This window comes from Dromaius novaehollandiae, chromosome 4 (genome assembly GCF_036370855.1).
Source record: "Dromaius novaehollandiae isolate bDroNov1 chromosome 4, bDroNov1.hap1, whole genome shotgun sequence".
Classification (NCBI taxonomy): Eukaryota; Metazoa; Chordata; class Aves; order Casuariiformes; family Dromaiidae; genus Dromaius; species Dromaius novaehollandiae.
In genome coordinates this window covers 19,465,784-19,488,791 of record NC_088101.1, presented here as the reverse complement: position 1 = coordinate 19,488,791, position 23,008 = coordinate 19,465,784, and the positions used below count along the sequence as shown (strand labels likewise).

General features: G+C 36.0%; 1 protein-coding gene across 4 annotated transcripts in view; it reads left to right on the top strand.

Moving 5' to 3' along the window:
* CENPE (centromere protein E) overlaps window positions 1-23,008 on the top strand; it is a 38,078-nt gene that overhangs the window by 4,066 nt on the left and 11,004 nt on the right. For 2 of the 4 annotated variants that reach the window (XM_064510533.1, XM_064510531.1), the window contains 28 exons: window positions 126-193; window positions 274-345; window positions 1,860-1,911; window positions 2,744-2,831; window positions 3,039-3,165; window positions 3,873-3,992; window positions 5,325-5,483; window positions 5,899-6,043; window positions 7,369-7,466; window positions 7,772-7,828; window positions 7,909-8,076; window positions 10,180-10,254; window positions 10,528-10,650; window positions 11,083-11,217; window positions 11,816-11,993; window positions 12,416-12,570; window positions 13,141-13,455; window positions 14,306-14,617; window positions 14,797-14,955; window positions 15,900-16,112; window positions 16,649-16,921; window positions 17,031-17,189; window positions 18,137-18,358; window positions 19,502-19,660; window positions 19,836-20,057; window positions 21,137-21,274; window positions 22,032-22,232; window positions 22,320-22,466. In XM_064510533.1, coding sequence (XP_064366603.1) covers window positions 126-193; window positions 274-345; window positions 1,860-1,911; window positions 2,744-2,831; window positions 3,039-3,165; window positions 3,873-3,992; window positions 5,325-5,483; window positions 5,899-6,043; window positions 7,369-7,466; window positions 7,772-7,828; window positions 7,909-8,076; window positions 10,180-10,254; window positions 10,528-10,650; window positions 11,083-11,217; window positions 11,816-11,993; window positions 12,416-12,570; window positions 13,141-13,455; window positions 14,306-14,617; window positions 14,797-14,955; window positions 15,900-16,112; window positions 16,649-16,921; window positions 17,031-17,189; window positions 18,137-18,358; window positions 19,502-19,660; window positions 19,836-20,057; window positions 21,137-21,274; window positions 22,032-22,232; window positions 22,320-22,466 — 4,340 coding nt within the window. The remainder of the gene's footprint in view (window positions 1-125; window positions 194-273; window positions 346-1,859; window positions 1,912-2,743; window positions 2,832-3,038; window positions 3,166-3,872; window positions 3,993-5,324; window positions 5,484-5,898; window positions 6,044-7,368; window positions 7,467-7,771; window positions 7,829-7,908; window positions 8,077-10,179; window positions 10,255-10,527; window positions 10,651-11,082; window positions 11,218-11,815; window positions 11,994-12,415; window positions 12,571-13,140; window positions 13,456-14,305; window positions 14,618-14,796; window positions 14,956-15,899; window positions 16,113-16,648; window positions 16,922-17,030; window positions 17,190-18,136; window positions 18,359-19,501; window positions 19,661-19,835; window positions 20,058-21,136; window positions 21,275-22,031; window positions 22,233-22,319; window positions 22,467-23,008) is intronic. The other 2 variants (XM_064510532.1, XM_064510534.1) reach the window with 2 other exon arrangements.

Below are 23,008 nucleotides of genomic sequence, written 5' to 3'. Positions count from 1 at the left end.
GGCTGTCACTTTGAGGTTATATTTGGAAATCAGTGCATTTCCAATAGCTTTAAAAACTGCTTTTGTCTATTATCTCCAGTTTATCAGAATGTAAACAGAAGTATTCTAATACTGCTTTTTGACAGAGAACCGACATTATGGAGAAACAAAAATGAATGAACACAGCAGCCGTTCTCACACTATCTTCAGAATGGTAAAACTGTGTTTCGTTATGAGAGGTTTTTGTTATTTTCTAGCCCATCACAAAAACTTTATGGCACACTTTTCTTCTAGATCATTGAAAGCAGAGAAAGAAGTGACCCTGCAAATGCAAGCTGTGATGGAGCAGTAATGGTATCTCATTTGGTAAGTTATACTTCAAAAAAATTATTGGATATGCATTTAAGTAGAGAATTTACTACTTTAGCTTGTTTGAAAGAAGAATGCCATTTTTTAACTACATTGCAAGTACATTTTGTTGCTGATTTCTATCAGACACTACTTAGAAGTCATATTTCTGATTATCTGTATGAGACACTCCTGGGGTGTTATGTAGAGGATATTCTCCCACTGAAAGAAATTCCCCTGTGGCTGTAGTTCTTATACAATCCATGCTGGATTGGGGAGTGTTATGCCCTGATGGAAAGGAAGGGGCTATTGTAAGGGTGCTCCTGCATTTTTGTTAAGCACAGTTTCTCTTGTGATTGTTCCTGACCCACTGACAAGCCAAGTGAACTAACCTTTTAAAGCAGATAACGTAATGCTTCTCTGAACTGTTCCCAAATTAAGCTGTTAATGACAACGTTAACTGTTAGATGGTGTCGTTACCACAACAGAAGTGGCCTACAGCTGCAATGGCCGGATTTGTTTTCCGAAAGTAATCCCAGCTAACATCTGTTTAGAATCTGTTTAGAATGAATTATCCTAGACTGGGGGGGGGGGGGGGGGGGGAATATATCACTGCTCACCAGGCGAATGTATCCTCGGTGCTCAGAAAAGAATCTGGATCAACTGGAGAAATTAATATGAAAGCACTGAAACTTGCTAAAGTCTGCATGAGCACTCTTATTTTAGTATCAGGAATAGCATCGTCAATCACACATGCTAGTGAAGAGAACTCCTGTTCTGGCTTGACGTGAGGAAACCTCATATCTGAATGTAAACTCTGCTCATTTAATAGGTGAGCAAAGTATTGCTCACTCTTCATTTTTGTTTTTGTTCTTCATAGCTGGTTATACCTATTCTTCCACCCTTCTCTCCCCACCTTTCCCTCCTGCCTCCCTGCTCCATCTGACTACATGGACACTCTATCACTAGAGATTACTCTTTGGCCTTGGTAGGAGGACCCACTCTGCTGCTCCTCAGTGGAGTTAATAGAGGATTTTACCGTCCTGAAATAGAAAAGCAAAATCCTTCTGGGATGCTGTAAAGTTCTAGTTGACTTTTACTGGGATTCTGAGCTAACTTTTCCTCTGGTATTTAATTCCTTCCTTCTACTGTCCTCATAGTGGCAGGGAAGGAGACATACAGCTGATACAGATTCAAGCCATAGAAAGCTAAATTTAACACTTCCATATTGAGAAACAATCTTTGCCTTTTTTCTTACTGAGGATAAAAGCGAATTGCACTGCAAGTTTGAAATACCATTTGGGATAGTATTAGTAGAGTTCCATGTTCTTATGCACCTTGAAAATATTTCCTGATGTGTTGCGTAGATATGGATTACTTCCAAAAAATGACACAGCTTTTGGCTGACTTTTGTTTTATCATTCAAGCTTATTGGAACTTTTGAAATTCTTAGCACAGAGAATTTAGCATTAAGATAATTGAAAATTAAATTGCCTTGACACTAACCAGTGAAATATTTAATGAATTTGCAGAACTTGGTAGATCTGGCAGGGAGTGAAAGAGCTAGTCAAACAGGATCTGAAGGTGAGTGAATGTCATCTTATGTGAAATGAGGTTTTGGTAGGGAACACTTCTGTAAGTTATGTCTTATGAGATTCTATGATGCAGAGGAAATGACTTGGACTATGTGCTGTTGGGTTACATGTTAACTATACAGTATAGAATCCAAAATAGAAACACCTATGAAATCTCCTCTAAACTGTTGGAGGGAAGTGTATGTAATTATTTCTTAAAAATCTTTTCTTTGGTAGATCTGCTCAGGGATATACTGAAAATGTTGCAGGGTGCAAACTACTAGGTTAGTAATATGGCTTTCTAGAGTAATAGGTCAAATAAGTCATGCAATGGACTCATAAAATGAATAGTATCAGCTGTAGTTAAATCATTAGAAGCACTTCTGTCTGGCCAGGAGGAAACTTGATAGTCAGCAATGACAACTTGAAGCTGGACAAAAATGCCCGTATGACAAAAAAGATTATATATTCACTTAAAGGAATAACTAATCTGTAAATTGTATCTAAGGCCAGCTTGGTACTTTTAGACATGTAGATAACATGGGCATTTGCAAAAAGATTTGGCAGAATCCAATATATAGCTTAAAAAAAATCAAGTTCATATGACCCCAGCTGCCTACTGAGTAAAGATTATTAATGCTTATTCATAACAGATGACTGTCTATTATGATGCGTTTGCCTGTTCTTTTGATACTAGTGGCTGATGGTCATGGTGCATCATGGCAGTTAAGACTTGACTTTTTCTTGGGCAATGCCTCGGGGAATAAATAGCACAAAAATATGGCCAGCTGAAAATGTCTATTGTTGTGTTCAAGGAAAAAAAAAAAGTGTGTCATATGTAGGTCTCCGACTGAAAGAAGGCTGCAATATAAACCGAAGCTTGTTCATTCTGGGTCAAGTAATCAAAAAACTCTGTGATGACCCTTCTGGGTAAGTACTCGTATTTGCATTCCTGTTTTAAGACAAGTAATTAATCAAGTAAGAAATTAAAATCCTTTACCATATTTTTTATAAATAACTACTTCAGATAACCTTTACTAGGTCAGTTTGTTACCTTTAAGAAAGATATATTCTTGTATGCAAAATACAGTAAATGAATCCTTTCTTCATTGTTTCTTCTCCCCCCTTTCCCATCAGTTTCATAAATTACAGAGACAGCAAGCTGACTCGAATTCTGCAGAACTCTCTGGGTGGAAATGCCAAGACAGTTATTATTTGTACAATTACTCCTGTTTCTTTTGATGAAACACTCAGTACTCTTCAGGTAAAATTTCTCACCTGTTCTCAAGAATTACTCTGTCCTAAGGCCTTAATGTAGACAGGTTGAAAAAAAGCAATAAAATGGGCAGGGGGTTTTTGTTCTGCAGTCATTTGTTCTAAAGATCCTTTGTGGACTTGGGACTTGAAATGTTTGGTGGGGGGGTTGTTTTTTGTTTTTTAAATACCCTATGTCTCTTCCCCAGACCTCTTCTTGTACTAGGTTATATAGCTAAAGCTTTGTGCCAGTTAGAACAGCTTCTTTTCTCACCTCATATACAGTAGATAACTTTTTTTTCCCTCTCACTTGCCATTTCGAAACATGGTTAGGACTACAAGTCTTTGCAATTTGTTAGACAGCTCCTACAGGAAAGGAATTTAATGGAACTATTGCTGAACTGTTTTCTTTAGGTAGGATTGTCTTCCTTTTGGTACGCACTCATACTTTTTCTTTATTATTAAAATATAACTTGGTATACTTTTGCTTAAATGTTAGGCTTCACTTTTTTGTGTTGGTGTGAAGCACTGAAAACTTTCCTCCTCAAAATTAAGAATATATGAAAAATAGGCAGACATAAATGTGTCCTTCATTAAATATTGATCTTTTATCTAAAACTGTCCTTTTAATTCTACTGGGAAATATGAGAGAGAATAAATCTTCCTATGTATTTATTCTTAACTTTTACCTCTGAGAGAATATGATCATTCTTCCAGTTTGCCAATACAGCCAAAAGAATGAAAAATACTCCAAAAGTCAATGAAGTACTTGATGATGATGCCCTCTTGAAGAGATATCGCAAAGAAATTCTGGATTTGAAAAAGCAGCTGGAGGAAGTATGTCAAAATATATATTTAAGTAAACTTTTGTATTTAGTGCTCATAGCTATCTGGAACCATTTTATTTCAAACCCAAACCAGTCAAATCTAGAGGGGCAAGGAAATTGTGTTTAAAGTGATTTCTGTCATGAGTCTTAAAAGTTGAAAGGTGATGCCAAGTTTAGAATGATTGATCAGGATGATCAGCTTTTCTGTGTGAAAGCTAATGCTGAATGGGAGCCACTGACTAAAGTGAATTGTTTTCTTTCTGTGGGTGAAAGAATTCAGCTGGGAAATAAAGTTGTTGTGCCTCTTGGGACACTTAAAATATCTGCCTTTCACTTGTGGCAATATTAAAATGACATTCAGTAACTTATATTGTATTCAACAATTCCAACTTAATTCATGCTTTTTCCCTTCACTGATGTCTATTTTAAGTTTGAGTTGTGATGAGTTATAACTGTGAAAGATCAGTGCCAAAACTTATGTCATGTATAAGTAGAAGATAAGTTTAGAAAATAGACAATAAGAACTCCTCCTCTCCCATCCCCAGCAGTGTAGTCTCTCATATTCATCTTTCCAAAAATATATGGTGTTGAACAACCTTGCAAATCTTTTAAAGAATATAGAATGAAGTAATGGGGGTAAACTTTCTTAAGGGAAAAACTAATTAAAAACTAATTCTTTCTTTAAAAAGAATTAAATTGCAGTATAAACTTGCATGTGACCCTGTGCCTGCTGTCTTCTGAGACACTAGATGGTCAGGAAAGTACTTATGTTGTTTATAGAAAAGTGTGTTGGAATATCCCATGCAAACTCCAAGTTTATTTCTAGATTTTAAATTATTGCAAGCTTGTGATTAAGTTGCCAAATAACAATTAGCTACTGAAATGCAGTTGGTCTACAACAGATGAAATTTTCAGTACTTCAAATTTTAAGAGACCATATGCATTACAACAGCTTGTGAGTTATTTGAGAACTGAATTATAGCTCTAACAGCTGCAGGCTTCCAGCACTGTGGGGCATTCACCTTGAGTGATGTTAAACTTAGAAGGCTATTCCTGAAATCCTTAGACAAATCTTGAGCTGGCAATATTTTTAAAAAGGGTTAGAAACCCCATATACCAGTAAATACTTATACTCTTAACCCCTTATATAGTGAGTCTACAGGTAAATTGTAAACTAAATGTCAGTTTCTTTGCTAGGGTGAAGTTTGGAGAAAGTTCTTCCAGACTTAAGAATATATCTGTGTGTGTGGTGGTTGTGTTTTAAAAATTAATGTTTATGTATCCTCTTTAGTGATAGTTTGTACTCCTAAAAACACAGGTATGCCTTGTCTTTTTATGGTAGGTTTCTTCAAAGACTCAAATTCATGCAATGGAAAAAGATCAACTAGCACAGCTGTTGGAAGAAAAAAATTCTCTTCAAAAAGTACAGGAGGACAGGATACGAAACTTAACTGAAATGCTAGTGACTTCTGCCTCATTTTCATCAAAGCAGAATGTTAAAGTAAGAGCACCTGTTCTACATCTTGTGTGTTAACTGTCTGAAATACCTAGCAAAAGCTGATCTCAAATGCATAAGGTTATATTGATAATGGAGAATGAGTTTGACATAAGGAATCTTTATTATGGTCTGGGCAGTTTTCATACTTTTTTCTTTATTTTTGATGGGTTATTTAAATATTCTCTGAGTAGGAATCAATTCATTGATGCTTTGCAATGAATAGACTGTAAAGACTTTTGCTTTCAAACTGTTATGTTTTAGTTCCATTCTGAAGAAATAGCCAAGCACCAGCTGGTTGATGCTATACCAGTACCAGCAGTGAGTCTGCTGCGACATCTGTTCTCTACAGTATCTTAGTATCTTGATTATATCGTATCTTTCATCATGTCTTTTTGTAAACACTAACTTCTTTTATAAGGCCAAAAGAAGAAGAAGAGTTACCTGGGCTCCTGGTAAAATAAACCAGGAGAATGTGAGCTATTTTGAAGACTTTGAAAAACTAAAGCCAACTGAAACAAAAAAAATGAAAATGTCTCTGTCAGCATTACCAGACATGGAGGATTGTAAGTACCTGCAGGATAAGAAATAAGGAAACTTTGCAAAATATTTCTCTAAATGAAGACTTCAAAATGAGAATTAATCCCTTTATAAGAGTCTAATTTTAAAAGGGAATGCATTTGCCAAACTACATACAGTTGGTAACATGTAGTAAACTAGATACAGTATAGTACATAGTTGGCACTTCAGTACTCTAACTGTTCTCTTTGTAGCCAGTCTTGAAAGCATTACCTCTAGCCAAAAAAGAAATTGCATTTGTCTGCCAACAAAGAGTGCTCCTGTCAGGCAGGTTAGTAAAGTCGGTTTTAGCACAATAATGCTAGTAGTTCTTGTCCTAAAAATAAGGTTAATTTTATTTAAGAAGTGGAAACATGAGTCTCGCCATCCCAGGTGAAAATCTCTAGCAGGTTCCTGTTGGATAACTTTGCAAGCTTTACTTAATTTCTGAAAGGGAATAAAAAAAGACAGTTCTCCAGCAGCACAAATAAAAGCAAAGTTAACCAAATGTCCCTGTACTTGCTTCTTGAGGAAACTTTTTTGTTTTATTTTGCTTTTTTGTGTCTTTTGGATAATGAGCTATTAATTAGTTGAAACCGAAGACAAGAAACATGAGGTAAAAGGGCAAGGCCTATGAGCTTTCATCCTGGTGCTCCCTCCCCAACCTCCATTTTTCATAAAATTAGCAAAAATTATTCTTTGACAGAGGATATTCATCCAGTGTTTTTGTGTGGTATGTTCCCTCCTTCCCGCCCACCTCCCCCAGCGCCCCTGCAAAAAAGGGGAAGGAAAGTAAGTGAAACTCAGAAATTCTAGACAAGAATAGAGAAATCATAGCTGAAAGATCAGATCAAGATATAGAAGAATTCAAGGACTTAGAAGGCCAAAGGACAAAAGTCTACCTGAAGACGAGAATAATTAGGCTGTAGTGTTGCCGAATTGTGTTTTCATACAGTATATTACCTTTTGTCAAGTGTGTGGGGTTGTGGGTTTTTGTGGAGAGAGGGGAGGAGGTAACAAATGTTCTACTCAGTGTGCTGCTTCCCTTGACACTTAAATGTTTTCTCTTCCTAGTTTGTAATTAAACATATTCTGGATTTATATTATATATTGACTTGAGATAGAGTGGTCAGCATAAAGATAGGGACTGGACTTCAGTGTTGTTGCTTTTCATAAGGGAAGATCATATGAGACTCAAGTCCTGCTTGGTGTGCTCTGTCTGTGTTATTGAATGATTATTTCTAATTTGATGAAATTGTCTTAAAAAATAATCTGAGTCCATTTTAAAGTGTACCACTACAGCGTACTTATTTCTAAGCTCGCCTTTTTTTAGCTATGTTTTCAGAGAATTTTGAACATGACAACCAGTGTCTAACTGTTCCTGATCAAATTTCTGAAGTAGAATGGACTGCTGGACCCAACATGAATTGGGTAATTTCATAATTGCATTAGATTGTCCAATACAGTATATGTATGTTACAGACTTCTCAGTAAGGCCAGCCTTACTGTTTTGTAAGACATTTCCTAACTACTTATAGTAATTCTTTGGAGATGCCAAAGAATACTGTTAAGTTTCTTAGTCATCTCTGTGAAGTTGTGAGATGCTTTGTGGGAAATGCTCTATTGAGCTTTGTTATTTAAGCATGATTGTTGAAAGACAAGCAACAAGAAATGTAAACTTGTTACATTTGCCTGATCCTGTAGATCAGCTAACTAAAAGCATTTTCTTTTTCTAGACTCATAGAGACTTTGAAGAATCTGTACAACTCTGTGAAGCATTAGCACTAGAAAAGGTAAGTCTGCTCAGTATTGTCTAGAGAAAAGACCAAAATTCAATTAACTACTTCTAAAGTTTGTCACTCTTCCTTTTCAGGATATTGCTATAAATGAGGTAAATGTCCTCCAAGCTAACTTTAATAACCTACTGTTGGAAAATGAACAGCTGAAATCAGAAGTAAATGAATTGAAGGAAAAGCTGAAGGAAAAGATAGAAATGGATGAATTTGAAGCACTGGAAAAACAAACTCAAAAAGATCATGAGGTAAGGTGCATTGAAATAAATATAAATAGGTGAGAATTATCTGTGCTCAAGTGTGGGGCTTTTTGTTTGTTTTCTAGAGTTTACTCAGTGCATGCATATAATTGGATGTTGATTCACAAGCAGAAGGCATTACAAGCTGCATTCAACTATGAATGCAAGATTAAGTGTCCAGACTTATTCAGTGGAAAAACTCGGACTTGAATTTTGGAGAGTCCCATAATGAAGTCTGGTTAAATGTTTTGTGTGTGTGTATATTTGTATATATAAAATGTGTGTGTATATATGTGTATTTATATATGATCAGGATTTCACTCTAAATTTCTGCAAGAGACTCAGTTGTTTTGATACATAAATGTAATTTGGAATTGTTCTGAAGTTAGAGTGAACTTACTAAAAACATACTTCATATGCTGCTTGGATAGTAAACCAAGGTGAGCATTAACTTTTAACATTATTTAACATTGTTGCTTTTAAATACTTTACTATTGAGTTAAACAGTACAACCAGTAACGTCTATAGAACATTGAAACATGCTGTTAGGTTTCCCTTTTCCCACTTCTTGACACTAATCTGTTGGATAGTATAAGATACAAGAGAGGCTGACTTTGAATTCACTTCACCTCCTTGGGCCTCTAGTAGAGATGTACCCTGTTTGCCCAAATGATTATTATGCTCTAATTCTCTAACTTAAGCTTATAAATATGCATGACTTGTCCTGGGTTTTAGTTGCCCAAGCGCCAGACTGCAAAATAAATCCAGGCAAAAATATAACTTTAGGTATTGCAACTTTGATGGATTTTGTTCCATTTCTTTCCTGATACCATTTTCTAGAAAAAAAATGGTGCTGCCCTGTGTTGGCTACAAACTACTTGTATATTCCAGGCTGTTTAATATCTTCCCACAGTGGAACTAAGATTGCAAAGCCAAAGCCATATCCTTTCACCTTGTTTCAGGATATGATTTAGCAAGTTCACCTCTTAGTTATTCCACATTCTGTACAAAGATTTATGGATCTTACACTAAATGGATGCATAATCTATTATGATTTAGCCTGTATTAAAGATTCTAGGTAGAGGTTCATTCTTATGTTAGACTACTTGTTCTAATTTCCTGTTTGGTTATCAAACAAATTTTGAAGCTAATAATTAACGAATCCTTACAGTTGTCCCTGAATGACTTCTGTGTACCTAATGACAGCTATAGAAACTATTTTGGAACATTTCTATTACAAGAATTGCCTTTTGAACTGTTCACACTTTCAGATACTTATCTGAAGGCACTTGATAAAACAAGCATTCTGTTGATATTCATGTAGCAGATTAATCACAGCATAACTAGCAAGTCACCTACTTCACTAAATTGGTTAAAATCCATCATTTTTCAACCACTACAAATATATAAAAGGGAAGCTCTGTTATTCTGAATCATGAAATTAAAGGACTTTGGACAGTAGTCTTAAAATTACGGATTTTTTTTTTCTCCTCACCTATACTTGTAACCATACAGATACATACGTATGTGTAACCACAGATCTTCATAGAACAGTACTTGCTGTAAAGCTTTTATGACAAAGAAAAGCACTTCTAAAATGGAAGAGCCCTTTTCTTTTGGTCTATGTAGCGTTCTACTTGTTCATCCTTTCAGAGGGTACCAACTGAATGTGTTCACAGCTTGCGTACTTCACCTCAATTTTGACACCTTCTCACTCTTGTTAGCAACTAGATTATATCACGAATGTCAGCACACTCATTGAAAGAGCTGCTTAATGTGACTAGAGTTTTACGTTTCATATCGTTGATTTCTGCATGCATTACTCTGACCACGTTGCTCCCACTTCTTGAGCTGTTGCCAATCAAGGTAATTTGAATCCTTTCTAATTACTGGGAAGCTGAAACAGAGGTTTGTATCTCATCTCGCCATTCCAAAGAATATGTAGCAGCTTGCTTTCCAGCTGTTTAAATTTTATATCTATGCATAGTCTGCCAACTAATATATAGGAAAACATAAGGTAGATCTTGCCTATTTTCATGGTTATGGCAACTAAAATTACTGGTGTGGGTGCTTTCTAACATCTTCTGCAATTTTGCTTCAATTGCTCCACAGATACAACTAATGCATGAAATTACCAACTTAAAGAATATAGTTTCAAATGCTGAAGTGTACAATGAGGAACTTGAGGTGAGCTCGTCTTGTGGACTTGCATGCGATAAGATTGGATACTTATATGAAATGTAATGCTTGGTATGTCTGTCTTGGAATATTCCATCTGCTATGGAAAATCTAGATTTCATTCAGCTCTGGTTAGTCTTACCAGCCGCAAAGAGGATAGTATGTCTAAACTGAGTAACACTGATCATGTATAAAGCGCAGTTTTGTTAGATTCTTAACTGTAAAACCAAAGTGGACACACAAATTTTTCTTCTACTTTTTTTTTTTTTTTTTGACTTTTAGGCAGAAATAAAATCTAAATTGGAACAGCTGAAAGAGAGAGAGAACAAAATAAAGATGTTACAGAATCGTGTGGAAGAGTTGCAGAAAGCAGGAGTGGAAAAAAAGGATGCATCTTTTTCAGTGGTAAACTTGTTCTCTGAGATTGAGAGGCAGTTGTTTTGAGGTTTGGTTGGGGGGAGGTAGGGGGAGTACTTTAAACTTGGCCTTATTGCTATAATCAAAATTCAGCCCCTCCCCATCAGATATGAGGAAAATGATTGTGCTAAGCTTTTACACAATCTACTTTTTTATCACTTCTGTCCTGCAAAAGTATAATCTATACAGCAGTACTTTGTCAAGGTAAAGCAACGGGAAACACTGTTCTTTTGTATCCTAATTCTCAAAGTTTCCTGCTACTGTTCCTTTCAGATGGAGTACGCATACAAGTTTTCTGAGGTGTTTGGGGTTTTTTGTTTGTTTCTGGTTTTTTACATTTAGCCTTTTTATAATGGCCATATCTGCTTTATTTTAGCTGTATTTTGGGGGGAGAAGTTAATACTTGTTCATCTCTTTCAGGGAGATTCTGATAAACTAATTGAGGAAATTCAACAGCTGAATAAATCCCTCTTTGATAGTGAAGCTATAGCCTTAGATGCAAAGAAAGAATCTGCCTTTCTCAGAACTGAAAATCTGGAGCTGAAAGAGAAGATGGTAAATACTTATTGAATAATGCTTTTACAGCTGTATAAAACACTTAAGTGACTGCTTGCTCCTGGACTAGTGAAGGAGGCAATCGGTAAAGACAAGATTTGACAGAGGAGTTGGAGCAAGCTAGTGACTTAAGCTCTGAATAATATTATTTTTTTAATATGGGACTTGTTGAAAAGGAGTCTTCAGGAGAAAGATGAACACAAAATGTCCTGAAGGAGTGGGTGATTGTTCACTTTTTTGCTCTGCTAGTAGACATAAGACCAGTCTTTAGGGTTTTTAGGGCAGAAGGTTCTAAGTCTGGTTTTATCAGGGAACAAAAGAGAGCAGGAAAGATAGTGGGATAGAGTTTATTTACTTGGAGACGCGAAGGAATAAAGATAAAATAGGAACAGCAGTTATAGTCCTGACCTGAAATGTAGATTTTTGTTACAGCATTCTGAACAGACTGGAATGGAGTTGTTTAAATGTGGGGAAAAAGTCACAATTAGGAAGGCCAAAGTTGTTCGAGGTGGCAACAGGAAATATGATGGAAGCAATACTTAACTGTTGAGCAGTTAAATTCTTATGTATGTGAATTTCATGTTTTGTTTTCTTGAAGAATGAACTCCTAGTTACTTATACGCAAATGCAAAAGGATGTTCAACTCTATCAAAGCCAAATAGAAGCAGGAAAAGCTAGTTACAAAAAAATGCAAGCTGACTTGCAGAAAGAGTTGCAGTCTGTCTTTCAAGAAAACACAAGACTGACCTTACTGATGGAGGGGAAAGTTCCACGAGGTACTGTTCAGTTTGAGCTGGTGCTTCTTTTCTTTTGGGGTAGGGGGAGAGGGAAGACTTCAACTTTTGTTTCCTCAAGTATTTGGAGGATTTTTAAAAGTAAAATCTTGGAATCTCTGGTACCACTGGTATATAATTTCTGTAATGCTTTCACAAAGTACTTGGAAAACTGCAATTTATGTAATATTTCTTATTTCATATCAAGATGGTGAAGTTGTCAGAAACAAAAACCAGCTGGACTTCAACCAAACAAGTGATGACCAAATTCAAACTCGCAGTTTCAGCTTTTAATTGTTGCCATTACAAAATATATTATTCTGGACTTAAAATGTACTCAATGTCATATTAATATGCATCATCTACTTAAATCTGTTCTCCTTCTCTCATAGTTTCTTATTAATCTAAACTTGTGGACTCTCTAGATTTGCTCTCTCTTGTGGAGCTGGAAAAAAATGCAGGTGACTTAAAAACAGAACTAGAAAAAGTACTGGAAGAGAACGTACGTCTACAAAAACAAGTAAATGAGTTGTCAGAATTGCAATATCTGCCAAATACAGTTGAGTTACAGCAAAAAGAGGTAAACAAAAAAAACCCTGATATTTTCCTGTGCACTTTCTGATGTATGAACCTTAAAATTATCCAGAGCAAGTATCTTTATAGAAATTTGATCATGAATGCTTAGCAAAAGAAGTTCCAAAACCTTTCAGTGGCTTTTTTTTCCCAATAAATAACTAAACCTTATTGTTAACAAGTTAGATGTTAAAAATTTAATACTTTGATCATGGCATAGATTTTATAAATATGCCTAACTATTTAATCAGGTTAGGAGTTCTATCTAATAGTATCAGTTCAGTCTTGACTCAAACATATGAAAAGGAGATATCTAAAGAACATCTAAAGAGTTCTGAACATCTAAGATTTGAAAGTTTTTGGATCCTTTGGGGTTTGTCTCTTACCCTTCTTTTTGAAGGGTTGATTTTTGTGTTGTTGGAGCGTCTACAACATATGGAGCAATGTACTCTTCTGATGGACTTGTTATTTCCATGTACTTTGTCTCCTATGTCTGTATATGAACACATTATCATACAGCTATGACGAATTGTCATAGACTTAAAAAATGCTGTTAATGTTGGTTTTCTATTGGCAGATTCTTGAAAAATCTGAGGAGCTGTGCTTATTAAAATTGGAAAGAGAAAAGCTGCTTTCTGAAGTAGCTGATAGGGAAGTTAAATTCAAACATATGACTGAAGAAACTGAAAAATTAAAAGAAGATCTAGCAGATGCGCAACTCAAGTATGTAAAATCTGATCAAGAATATATAGTACTTAAACAGCTCCATGAAGAACTAGAGCAAAAACATGTAGCTGCATCAGAAGTCAATGAACAAATGAAGCTCCAAATAGAAATTCTATCTAAGGAAGTGGAAGAGTCTAAAACAACTTTGGATGATGTGAAATTAGAGGTCAGTTTTATCTCCCTCCTTGATATGTATAAGACACAGGTCAGTTTAAGCCCATGTCTCCAAATGATCTTTTGCTATGAATAAAGATATAAATAACTTGGTCACCAGGATTCCTCTACTAGTGGATATCACTTATCCTATGCCAGAGATACAAAGTCACAGGATTATGCAGTTTAATGGTCTTTCTTCAAAGAGGAGCCAACTTATATGTTACTCTAGGTTACATGTTCTCTTCTATACATGTTCTTCTCTTGCTTCTTTTTCAATTCTTAACTTCTCTTTATTACACAAATAAATATGCTGCTGACCTACTCTCACTGAAGTCATAGGGACAAAGTTTTCTCATGTGAGAGCTAGAGCCTAACTGTTCAGAATTTTCCTGTAGGCTTTAAAAGAAACAAATTTTAAACTATGGAGAATCACTGCATAAATTGGCAATTAAAAAGGAGGGGGAAGGACTTAAGAGGAAGAAAAGAACGAAAAATGCATAAATTTTTGATAAGCCTTTTGGCAGTGACATGGCTATCATATTCCAGCTATGGATTTGATTGATTCTTAAACTAAACTACTATTTCGCGTGCACTGTTCCATGTTTTACTAAGGCCTTTCTTTACTAAGGAAAAACCACCAAAAGGTTCCACAAACAAATGCTTAATTGATGTGGTCAAGAATATAAATGGAGAATTAAAGGCAGGGAGAGGAGGGAGATGAAATTTCTTTTGGGTTGTTGAAAGCTAACATCCTTTCACCCTCTCTAAGCAAATACAAGATTCTGTGAGAACAGGTATGTATTATGCATCTTCTGCTATTACAATGAAAGTGTTTTAGTTTTTCCCTTTTCAAACTAAAGCTTTCTAGCAAAATGAAAGAATTGGAAGAAAAGGCAGCAGAGCACAAGCAACTTCTTGGAGTAAGAGAAGATCTTATTTGGACTCAGCAGATGTTAAATGAAATGGAGCAATTGAAAGAGCAAGGAAAGATTACAGAGTCTAGGTTGGAAGCCAAGGATTTGGAGATTCAGGCAGTTCTTCAGCAGCTCAGTGAATGTCAGGAAGAAATAAAGAGTGTCACCCAGGAGAGGGATTACCTCAAGCAAAAAGAGGAGATTCTCCGAGCTGAGACAGACCAACTCAGAGAAGATATAAAGGAGACAGTTTCAATGGTAGGAATTCTACCTCAATCAAAATTGACCATATGCTTTAAGGGGAAATACTATAAGAACACTTGTAAATCATACTGAAAGATATAGGGAGGGGAGGTTTTTTAACTCGAGGATTGCTTACTAATGTGCTGAAACTTGTGCTTTTTCTTGTCTGTGTTGTATTGTTTCTTATTGTAAAGAACATTCTGGCACATGAAGAACTAAGAAATGCACAGAGTTCTCTCAAGCAATCCCAGGACGTTATTAAGAAGTTAGAGAAAAGTATTTCTGAGAAAGAATCTCAGATTCTGAATGTTGAAGAGGCACTAGGGAAGACTATTAATGAACTTGAAATACAGGTAAGATGTTATAAACTTTCAAAGTTGAAACAGTCATGTTTTTCAATGTCTTGGAATTCTTTGAAGGGGTCATCAAACATGTAGATAGGAGTGATTTTAGTCTTAACGTGTTTCACAATATTGGGGAAACAGACCTAGCTGATCACCTTGCCATCTCTTCACCTTGTCCTTAGGAAGTTTTTAGATCTTTGATAGAAAGCGGACAAGGCAGAAGTACTGTCTGATCCAAGTGTTTACCAGTTGGTGATTTGATTCTTTCTGTAGAGTTGTAAGCTCTCACATATGCTCTGATGAACCTCTGCTTAGCTAGTATGTTCCTTGGCTGACAATTTGAGTGGTGGTATTGGACAAAAAACAGAAGGAGAGGTGAGGTTTGTCTTGGAAGGAATGAGGCTAACAATTTTTGACTCTCGGTCTCAGTGAGACATCTAGCACACAGCTGTAAACGGCAGCAGAATTCCCATCATACAACAGAAAGCTGATTCAATGTCTTTGTGCTTGTGTGCGACAGTTGGCAAGGGTTGCTGAGGATGTTGTGTGTTACACAATTGCTTCAGTGGTTGGGGCTCCTCTTAAAGGAGAAACCATAGCACATGAGATGGTATTTTTGCCTAAAGTTGCCAGAGCTAGTAAGTCAACGTGGTACGTTCAGCATTTGTGTGTTTTGAAGCGGATATATAGAAATAACCAGAGATGTTTCTTCTTCTGAGAAGAACAAGGTGAAATGTTTTTCTAGATAAAATCTGGACAGCATTGCAGAAGAGACTGCTAAAAGATTAGTTTAAAGGAAAATTGATGGTAAATCAAAGACTGTTTAGGAGTCTCTTAATTTGGGGGGGGTGATATTAAAAAAAACTAGAAAGGTGAGTCAAATGGAACTCTTGCATTTTAATTTTGGTTTTGAATTGATGGAAATGCTATTTTTGCATATTTTGGCTTTGTAGTTATCACAGAAGACTGAAGAAATAAAAAACATGATATTAGAAAGAGACCATCTTGCTGAAGGAAAATCAGAAAATACTAAAAGCCATGAGGAAGGTGATCAGCTTCAGGTGCTGAAGGAACAAATCTTTTTCCTTACCCAAGAAAACAATTCATTGCAGAATCAACTGGACAGCTTACATATGAAAAAGAAAGAGTATGAGGAGGGCACTCTGGTAATTATTATACTAAGGCTGTAATGGAAAAGATACTTATTTAATCTTTCACTTGAAGAATTAAAACAATTTGCAAAACTAAATGGCAGAAAGGGTCATACTGCCTGATTAAAAAACATTAAATAACAAATTATTGTTCACTTGAAAGGTATTCCACCATTCTTAGTTGTATATGGACAACTAGTAGTAGGATATAGCACACATTTACTCTAAATGGAATTCTACCTTCATACAGGGTAGCAGTGTTCTGAGTTGATCTGCATAGAGAGACAGTTCTCTTAACACAATAGTTCATGGAGGTTTGGGGCGGGGGGTCTGCTTTCAAGTTTGAGAAACCATCACTTTGAATTTTGCTTTTATGTCTTGTAGTTCAAGAAGCTTAGTTATATATTGGATTTAGGTGGATCTTTTTACTCTGAATAAAAATGCAAATCTCTTTTTAAAATATTGCTTCTGTCTGTCTTACATAGTCAATCTATTTAAAAGGTCTCCCCAAATGTGTTAGTTACTATTTTTGTCTAAAATGAATTCCCCAGCTTCAAGAAGAAACCATTGAGCAAGAATTACCTGGCTTGAGAGAAGAGTTGAGCCAGGCACAATGGAAGTTGTGTGAAATGGAGGAAATGAAGACCAGTGAATCCCCAAGGGAATCTGAAAAGATGGGGAGAATGGATTTTATTCCAAAACTGCATGACTGTCAGGACATGAGCACTGTAACAGGAGGTGGTGATAATCTCAAAATGCAACTGGAGAATCTTCAAAATGAGAGAGACCAGCTCAGGGAAACCATAGAGGAGACAATTAGCAAGGTAAGAAAAATAGTCTAATTCCTTTAGTACAACATCTTTTAGGAAACTTCTCTCCTAATATTTAAGTATTATGTAGGCTTAATGTACTTCAACTGTTTTGTGTCCAAAGAATTCAGAGATGCAGGAGGAGTTGAGATGTGCTCATAACTCTCTCAAGCAACATGAAGAGACTATTGTGGAGCTGCAAGGAAGTATTTCAGAGAAAGAAAGCCAACTCCTGATAGTGCAAGAGGCTTTGAGGGAAACAACTGATGAACTGAAGCAGCAGGTTGGATGTAGTGTGTTGTGTGTGGGGTGTTGTTTTTTTTTTTTTTTTTTTTTTTTTTTTTTTTTTTTTTTTTTTTGCAAAACAGAAGTTCTGTCAAGACTGGCAATGCACAACCTGGGCAGATCTCAAATTTCAAGGGTTCAGTAAAAATGTAGTAATGAAACTTAAAAGCTCTTTTCTCCTTTTTTTTGCCTGGACTGATTCCTAGAAGAATGCCATAAAAATACAAAGGCAGTGAAAAGATGATCAAGCTGCAATTTGAATCTCAATTGCAAGCTACAAGCCTTATTCATGACTAAATATGCCTTAGTGCTGAAGGCTGAAATATTGTTTGATATCACTGCCTTAACATGTTTTCCAAGTTTTAGGCTCTTAAAAATTTTATATGTGATTCTGATAGTATGTTGTCTTTCAGCTATGTAACTATGAAAAATATTCTAGCAACTAAAAGACAGTTTGGCTCAGTCTTTAATTTGCTGCATTATTGTAAGTTATAAATTTGTCTGTGACTACTTTTTATTGTTTAGATGTGCGAAACTATTGTGGCCTTTAGAACATTAATACTTGTTAGAATGAAGCCTGTCTGCGCATTTCTACGGGTTTATAATGAGCTGTAGGTTTTTATGTAAGTGAATGGGTATACCAAAGACAGAAGCATTGGAATTTGATTAAGCTTTATCAAATTTGTCACATCCTTCTTGGCTTATTATAACAGTAAACGAATGGAGATGTTTTCTGTTAATAAAACGATGAAATTATAATGATCCGTAGGTATAGACAGTGCTTGTGAGATATCCAATAATGCTTTCTCAAATCAAAGCTTAATTATGGGGATGATGAAGCATAATAAATTAGAATGTTACAATTTTCTCCAAATCATGAAATTACTTCTACCTATGCTATAGATGATTAGCAATATTAATGCCAATCCTTATTTGTTCTTTCAGCTCACAGAAGTAACTGAAAGCCTAACTCGTGTCTCTTCTGAATATGGCAAGCTACTGGCAGAAAAAGAGCAAATTGAACAAACAATGAATGAGCATATTTGTCAGCAGCTTGAGAAAACCACTTCTCTTAATCAAGAGAGAGATGAGCTTCAGCAAATGGTAGAGAGTTTTAAAGCAGAAAGAGATCGGTTAGAGGCCAACTTCCGCGAAAGCAGAGAGAGGGTATGTATCAAACCTCTTAATTGTTCATGCTTTAAAGGCAGGTTATCTGAATGTACGCGTTTCAGTCATGATGCCTTCTGTTGTTCAGTATCTTCTCCCCTGTTCTTAGCTGGTTTAGGATCTTGGAATCTTGGGTTTAGGCAGTTGGCAGAACCAAGAGTGTCTGCCACCTGCTGGACAAGCACTCTCCAAGTTTCTGCTTTTCATCTACAGTGACTCTGCATTTAGCACTGAATGTTAGAGGTAATTTAGTTTTATTGGTATCCAGAGGCTCAAGTCTCCTACTACTTCAATCCATAATGAGCTGATGAGGAGAAAGCTAACCCAGAAAAAAAACACACATGCTATCACATTTCTCCTATGCGATCTTTTATTTTCAGGGCAAAGTTACAATTTCATTATTCCAAGTATTTGTATGAGAAGTGTGCTCATGTTGACCCAGTATTTCAGACAAACTTGACCTGATATGCAGTTAACAGAAATCAAACTGTTTCCAAAGTTAAAAGGAAGGTCTGCAAATTCTTGTAAGAAATTAACTAAATTTGCATGAAAGCTTTTATCTTGGATGGAACCATTAATCTCTTATGAGTGTGTATAGAACAATTACTTAAAGTAAAATTGGCAAACCCAAGATTATTAAACTTATGTCATCAAACTAATCTTTCATTTTAGATGTGGACCTCCCTTATAAACAATTAATTTAAAAAAATTATTCTTGTACTTCATGAGAGTTGCCACAAGAGTAAGGATATCTTGTAGGGTTTTCTCACAAATATAGCCATCAGCATTATCTGTTCCTCTCATGCCTCCCCTCCTGCAACTCTTTGCCTTCAGTGTGAGTATGGATGACTAGTTTTATTTCCCCCACAATGTGTTTTTTGCTTGCTTGTTGTGTAGGTGGTATGAGTTTTTTGGGTTTTTTACTGGTAAAGACTAAAATTTTTGAAGACTAATCTCCTTTGGAGTTCTTAAACTTGGTACAGGGAAATGACAAGTGAGAATATTGTTTTCAAGTAAAAAACTGATGATCCCGATAATTCTCTCCTACAAAATTAAATGTCTTTGTTTAATATAACACTTAACTCCTGATAAGCAAAATGTAGTCATGCTGATTAGTCAGCCATGTAACACTTTGTTCTGCAGTCCATGCAAATTCTGACAGAAATGGAAAATCTGCAGGAAGAACTAAAGCATCAGAAAGAGCAAACTGATCTCCAGAAGAACATGCTAGCAGAAGGGGAAGAGAAACTGCGAGACACTGAAGGAAAACTAACTAAAGAAATAGATGAGCTGAAAGAAAAGGCAAGTACAATAAAACAACAGCTCTTAGAACTCACTTGGATAACTCATGATAATTTGCACTGTTTTTACTGTTCAAATAGACAATGTCATGGTGATACAAGTTAGCAACTGATTTCTTCTGAATGAAGAGGAATTCTTGCAAATAGTTGTGTTCATTTTGTCCTTTTTTATATAGATAAACAATCTGAATCAAGAATTAAACTTGGTAACTAAAGAAAGACAGCAGCTGCTGGATGAAATGAAAGGAAAGACTGAGAGTGAAAGTACTAAATTTCAAGAAGTGGAGAAAGAGTGTTACGTGTTAGCACAGGAGAGAGACCAGCTCCAGAAAATGCTGGAAGGTATTCGCGTGGAGAAGGACAAACTGGAGGTCAACCTGCACGAGAGTGTTGAGAAGGTGCTTTAATCTTTAATAAAAGTATAATAGCTGTGAATATGAGAGGTGGAGGAAGGTGGCTAATTCTTGAAGCTGTTTTTAGTAGTATCTATATGGATGTACAATACTAACTGTTTGAAGAATATCAATATACTTTATTTATTGTCTTGTGCAGCTGTATGTAAAGCTGCACGTAAATTGTCTTTCATAAATCTTATCTGAGGATGCTTTATTTAGGTTTTTTAAATGAGGAACAGGAGAGGGTACAGCTTTAACTACCAAAAGACTTAACAGGCATTTTCTTATGAACTTAATGAAATGGTATGTTTCGAAGGTGAGCTCCAAAGCTGAAACTGGAACGGGCAAGCTTTCTAGGCATTCTTTAGTTCTCTTCTGGACATGGCATCTCTTAACGGGTAGCTCAGTTTAATGATGGCTTACTGAAATGGTCAGGTAGTGTCCACTGAGCAGCAGCTCTTATTCAACGGTCTGTAGTTGATGTTAAAATCTATGATAGGAGGACAATCTTACTCTTGCTACCTCTACCAGCGTCTTCTGAATAGTCCAATCCACCTATTTTCGAGTACTGGTTTTCTTGCTGTGAAACTTCAGCTTCACCTAAAATTCATAAGGTTTAATTAAATTAATATAGGGCCGGTATTCCTCTGTCAAAGATGTTGTCAAAGTACTCTTTGACAACAATTCAATTAATAAGTTGTTTCAGATTGAAATGCAACTAGAAATTGCTTACTGTGGAAACCCCACTCAAATCACTGCTCTGCTCTGTTACTTATCCATGTAATAGGTATTGCAGTAAACAAGTCCAAGTGTGTTTGTAGGGCACTTTCTGTAATTCTTTACATCAACAAATACTAAGGATTTATGAATGTTATAGTTGACAGGCTTTGCCTAGTGAAAGCAAAACCTTCTCAAAGACAAATTTAATTAATTAATACAGTTTAATATGGTTAAAGCAGCTTGTTAGTGCTAAGTATTTTGACTCCTACAAATATTGAGTGGCTTGGTGTGTGCAAAGTAGAGTCACATGCTACCTCAGAACTTAATTTTATTTTCTTTACGCTGTTTTTTTTTTCCTCTAGATCCTTGAAATTGAAAAGGAATTGAAACAACAGCAAGTACTCTTCAACAATGAGAAGAGCAAAACTGAAGAAAAGGAAGAACAAATGTTAAAGGTTCAGAGGCGGTCAGAAATCCTAGAGGACAGCCTAACAAACAAGGTAAGTTATTTGTTTTTAGCTTGCAAATCTGCATTTGTTTATTGATGTATTATCACTAATGTGCTAAAGTTTGGCTTAAAACAAGTCCTACTACTAAAATCTCAGAGCATCGCTCTTCTAGGTGCTATAACAAGCAGAAACACTGGCAAAGGCTTTTGTATAAATTTCTCTGGTGTTACTACTTCTAAGCATCACTAATTTGTCTCAGCCTGATAACTGGGTTATCTGCTCCGTTAGAATGGACATATGGGTACAAGCTTATAAACAGTAACTTTATATGTGCTTTAAAAGGTACGGTATAGACAATATGAACCTAAATGGGTTTGGAGTTTTTCAGGCTCTGGACACTTTCAAGCTGTTGTTCAGAAGATACTGTGTTTAGCTATTCCCATCTCAGTTTAAACTATTTACAGTTTCACCTCTTTGCTTTTGACCTGCCAAGCTTTTCATTTGTGTCCAGAACAAACAATATAATTACAGATTGCTTCAGGTTAGCAGAGGCATTATTGTTCTATTCATTAGAGCGGATAGAAAGAAAATTACATTGACTATCTCTTATGCAAATCTTCAATATTTTGTTTTTGCTTTTGATCTGGACATGGGATGACTACTCTTTTCTTCCTTTTTTCTTGCTTTCGTGAAGATCAAAACTGTCTGAAGTAGACCTCTACAAGTGTAATTCTGTTCCTTTCTTTTAATTTGTTTTCACGAGTGATAAGAACTTAAAAATCTCCTTTCATTTTTTCTTTGACTGTAGATACACCAGTTAACTGAGACACTAAATAGCGTATCATGTGAAAAAGACCAGTTATTGGCTGAAAGAGCTAGTTACGCTTTCCAACTTCAAGAACAGATCTCATCAATTAATCAAGAAAAAGATGAGCTACAGAAACTTCTTCAGGATGTCAGGTCTGAGCGGGACCAGCTCAAGACAGAACTGCAAAAAAATTCTGAGATGGTTGGTGTTGCAAGCTGCATACCTAACTTATGAATAAATTCTTATCTTCTTGAGTGGTACTTATAAATATTTATGTGTTTATTTTAGTGCACTGAAACAAATGCAAAACTGGAATGTGCTCTGGACCAACTGAAACGGAAAAACCTGAATGACCTATCAGTTCAAGTGAACACACTTGATAATGCAGAACAGAGGTATGATGACAGCCTGGAGGAAAAAACCTTGAAAATTAAGGTAGATTACTTCTCTGCTTATGTAAGTGTAGATGTTAAACCTTAATACCATTTACCTGGAGCATAAACCTTGCTTCTGTGTATAATGTATAAAATTGCTAGTACATCTTGCTATGATGCTACAAGCCATGGGGCAGGTTGGTGTGTTGTTACTGTTCGGTGACTGTACATCCTGTTCTGAGAACTTGAATTGCAATTCTGCATTTAGACGTCTCACTTGATTTCATTATTTCCAGCTGAAAATAGTTGATGTCAAAGTGCCTCACCATTTTTTTTGTAAAATCACAAAAATACTCTCCATCTCTCTCCCCCCCCCCGCCCCCACCAATAAATTTGGCTTCATTAAGCAGCGCCTTCTCCTCTTGAAATAGAGAAGTCCTGTAATTCCTCAGTGTTAATTAGCTGTCCTGAACACACCCCAGTACAGATGTGAGTACCACTAACTTGTCAAGAATATAAACCAAGATTTAGGGATATGTATGAAATAACATAAAGCTCACCATTGTACTGCAATCTGCACAAACGTGCAGCAGAATCAGGGAC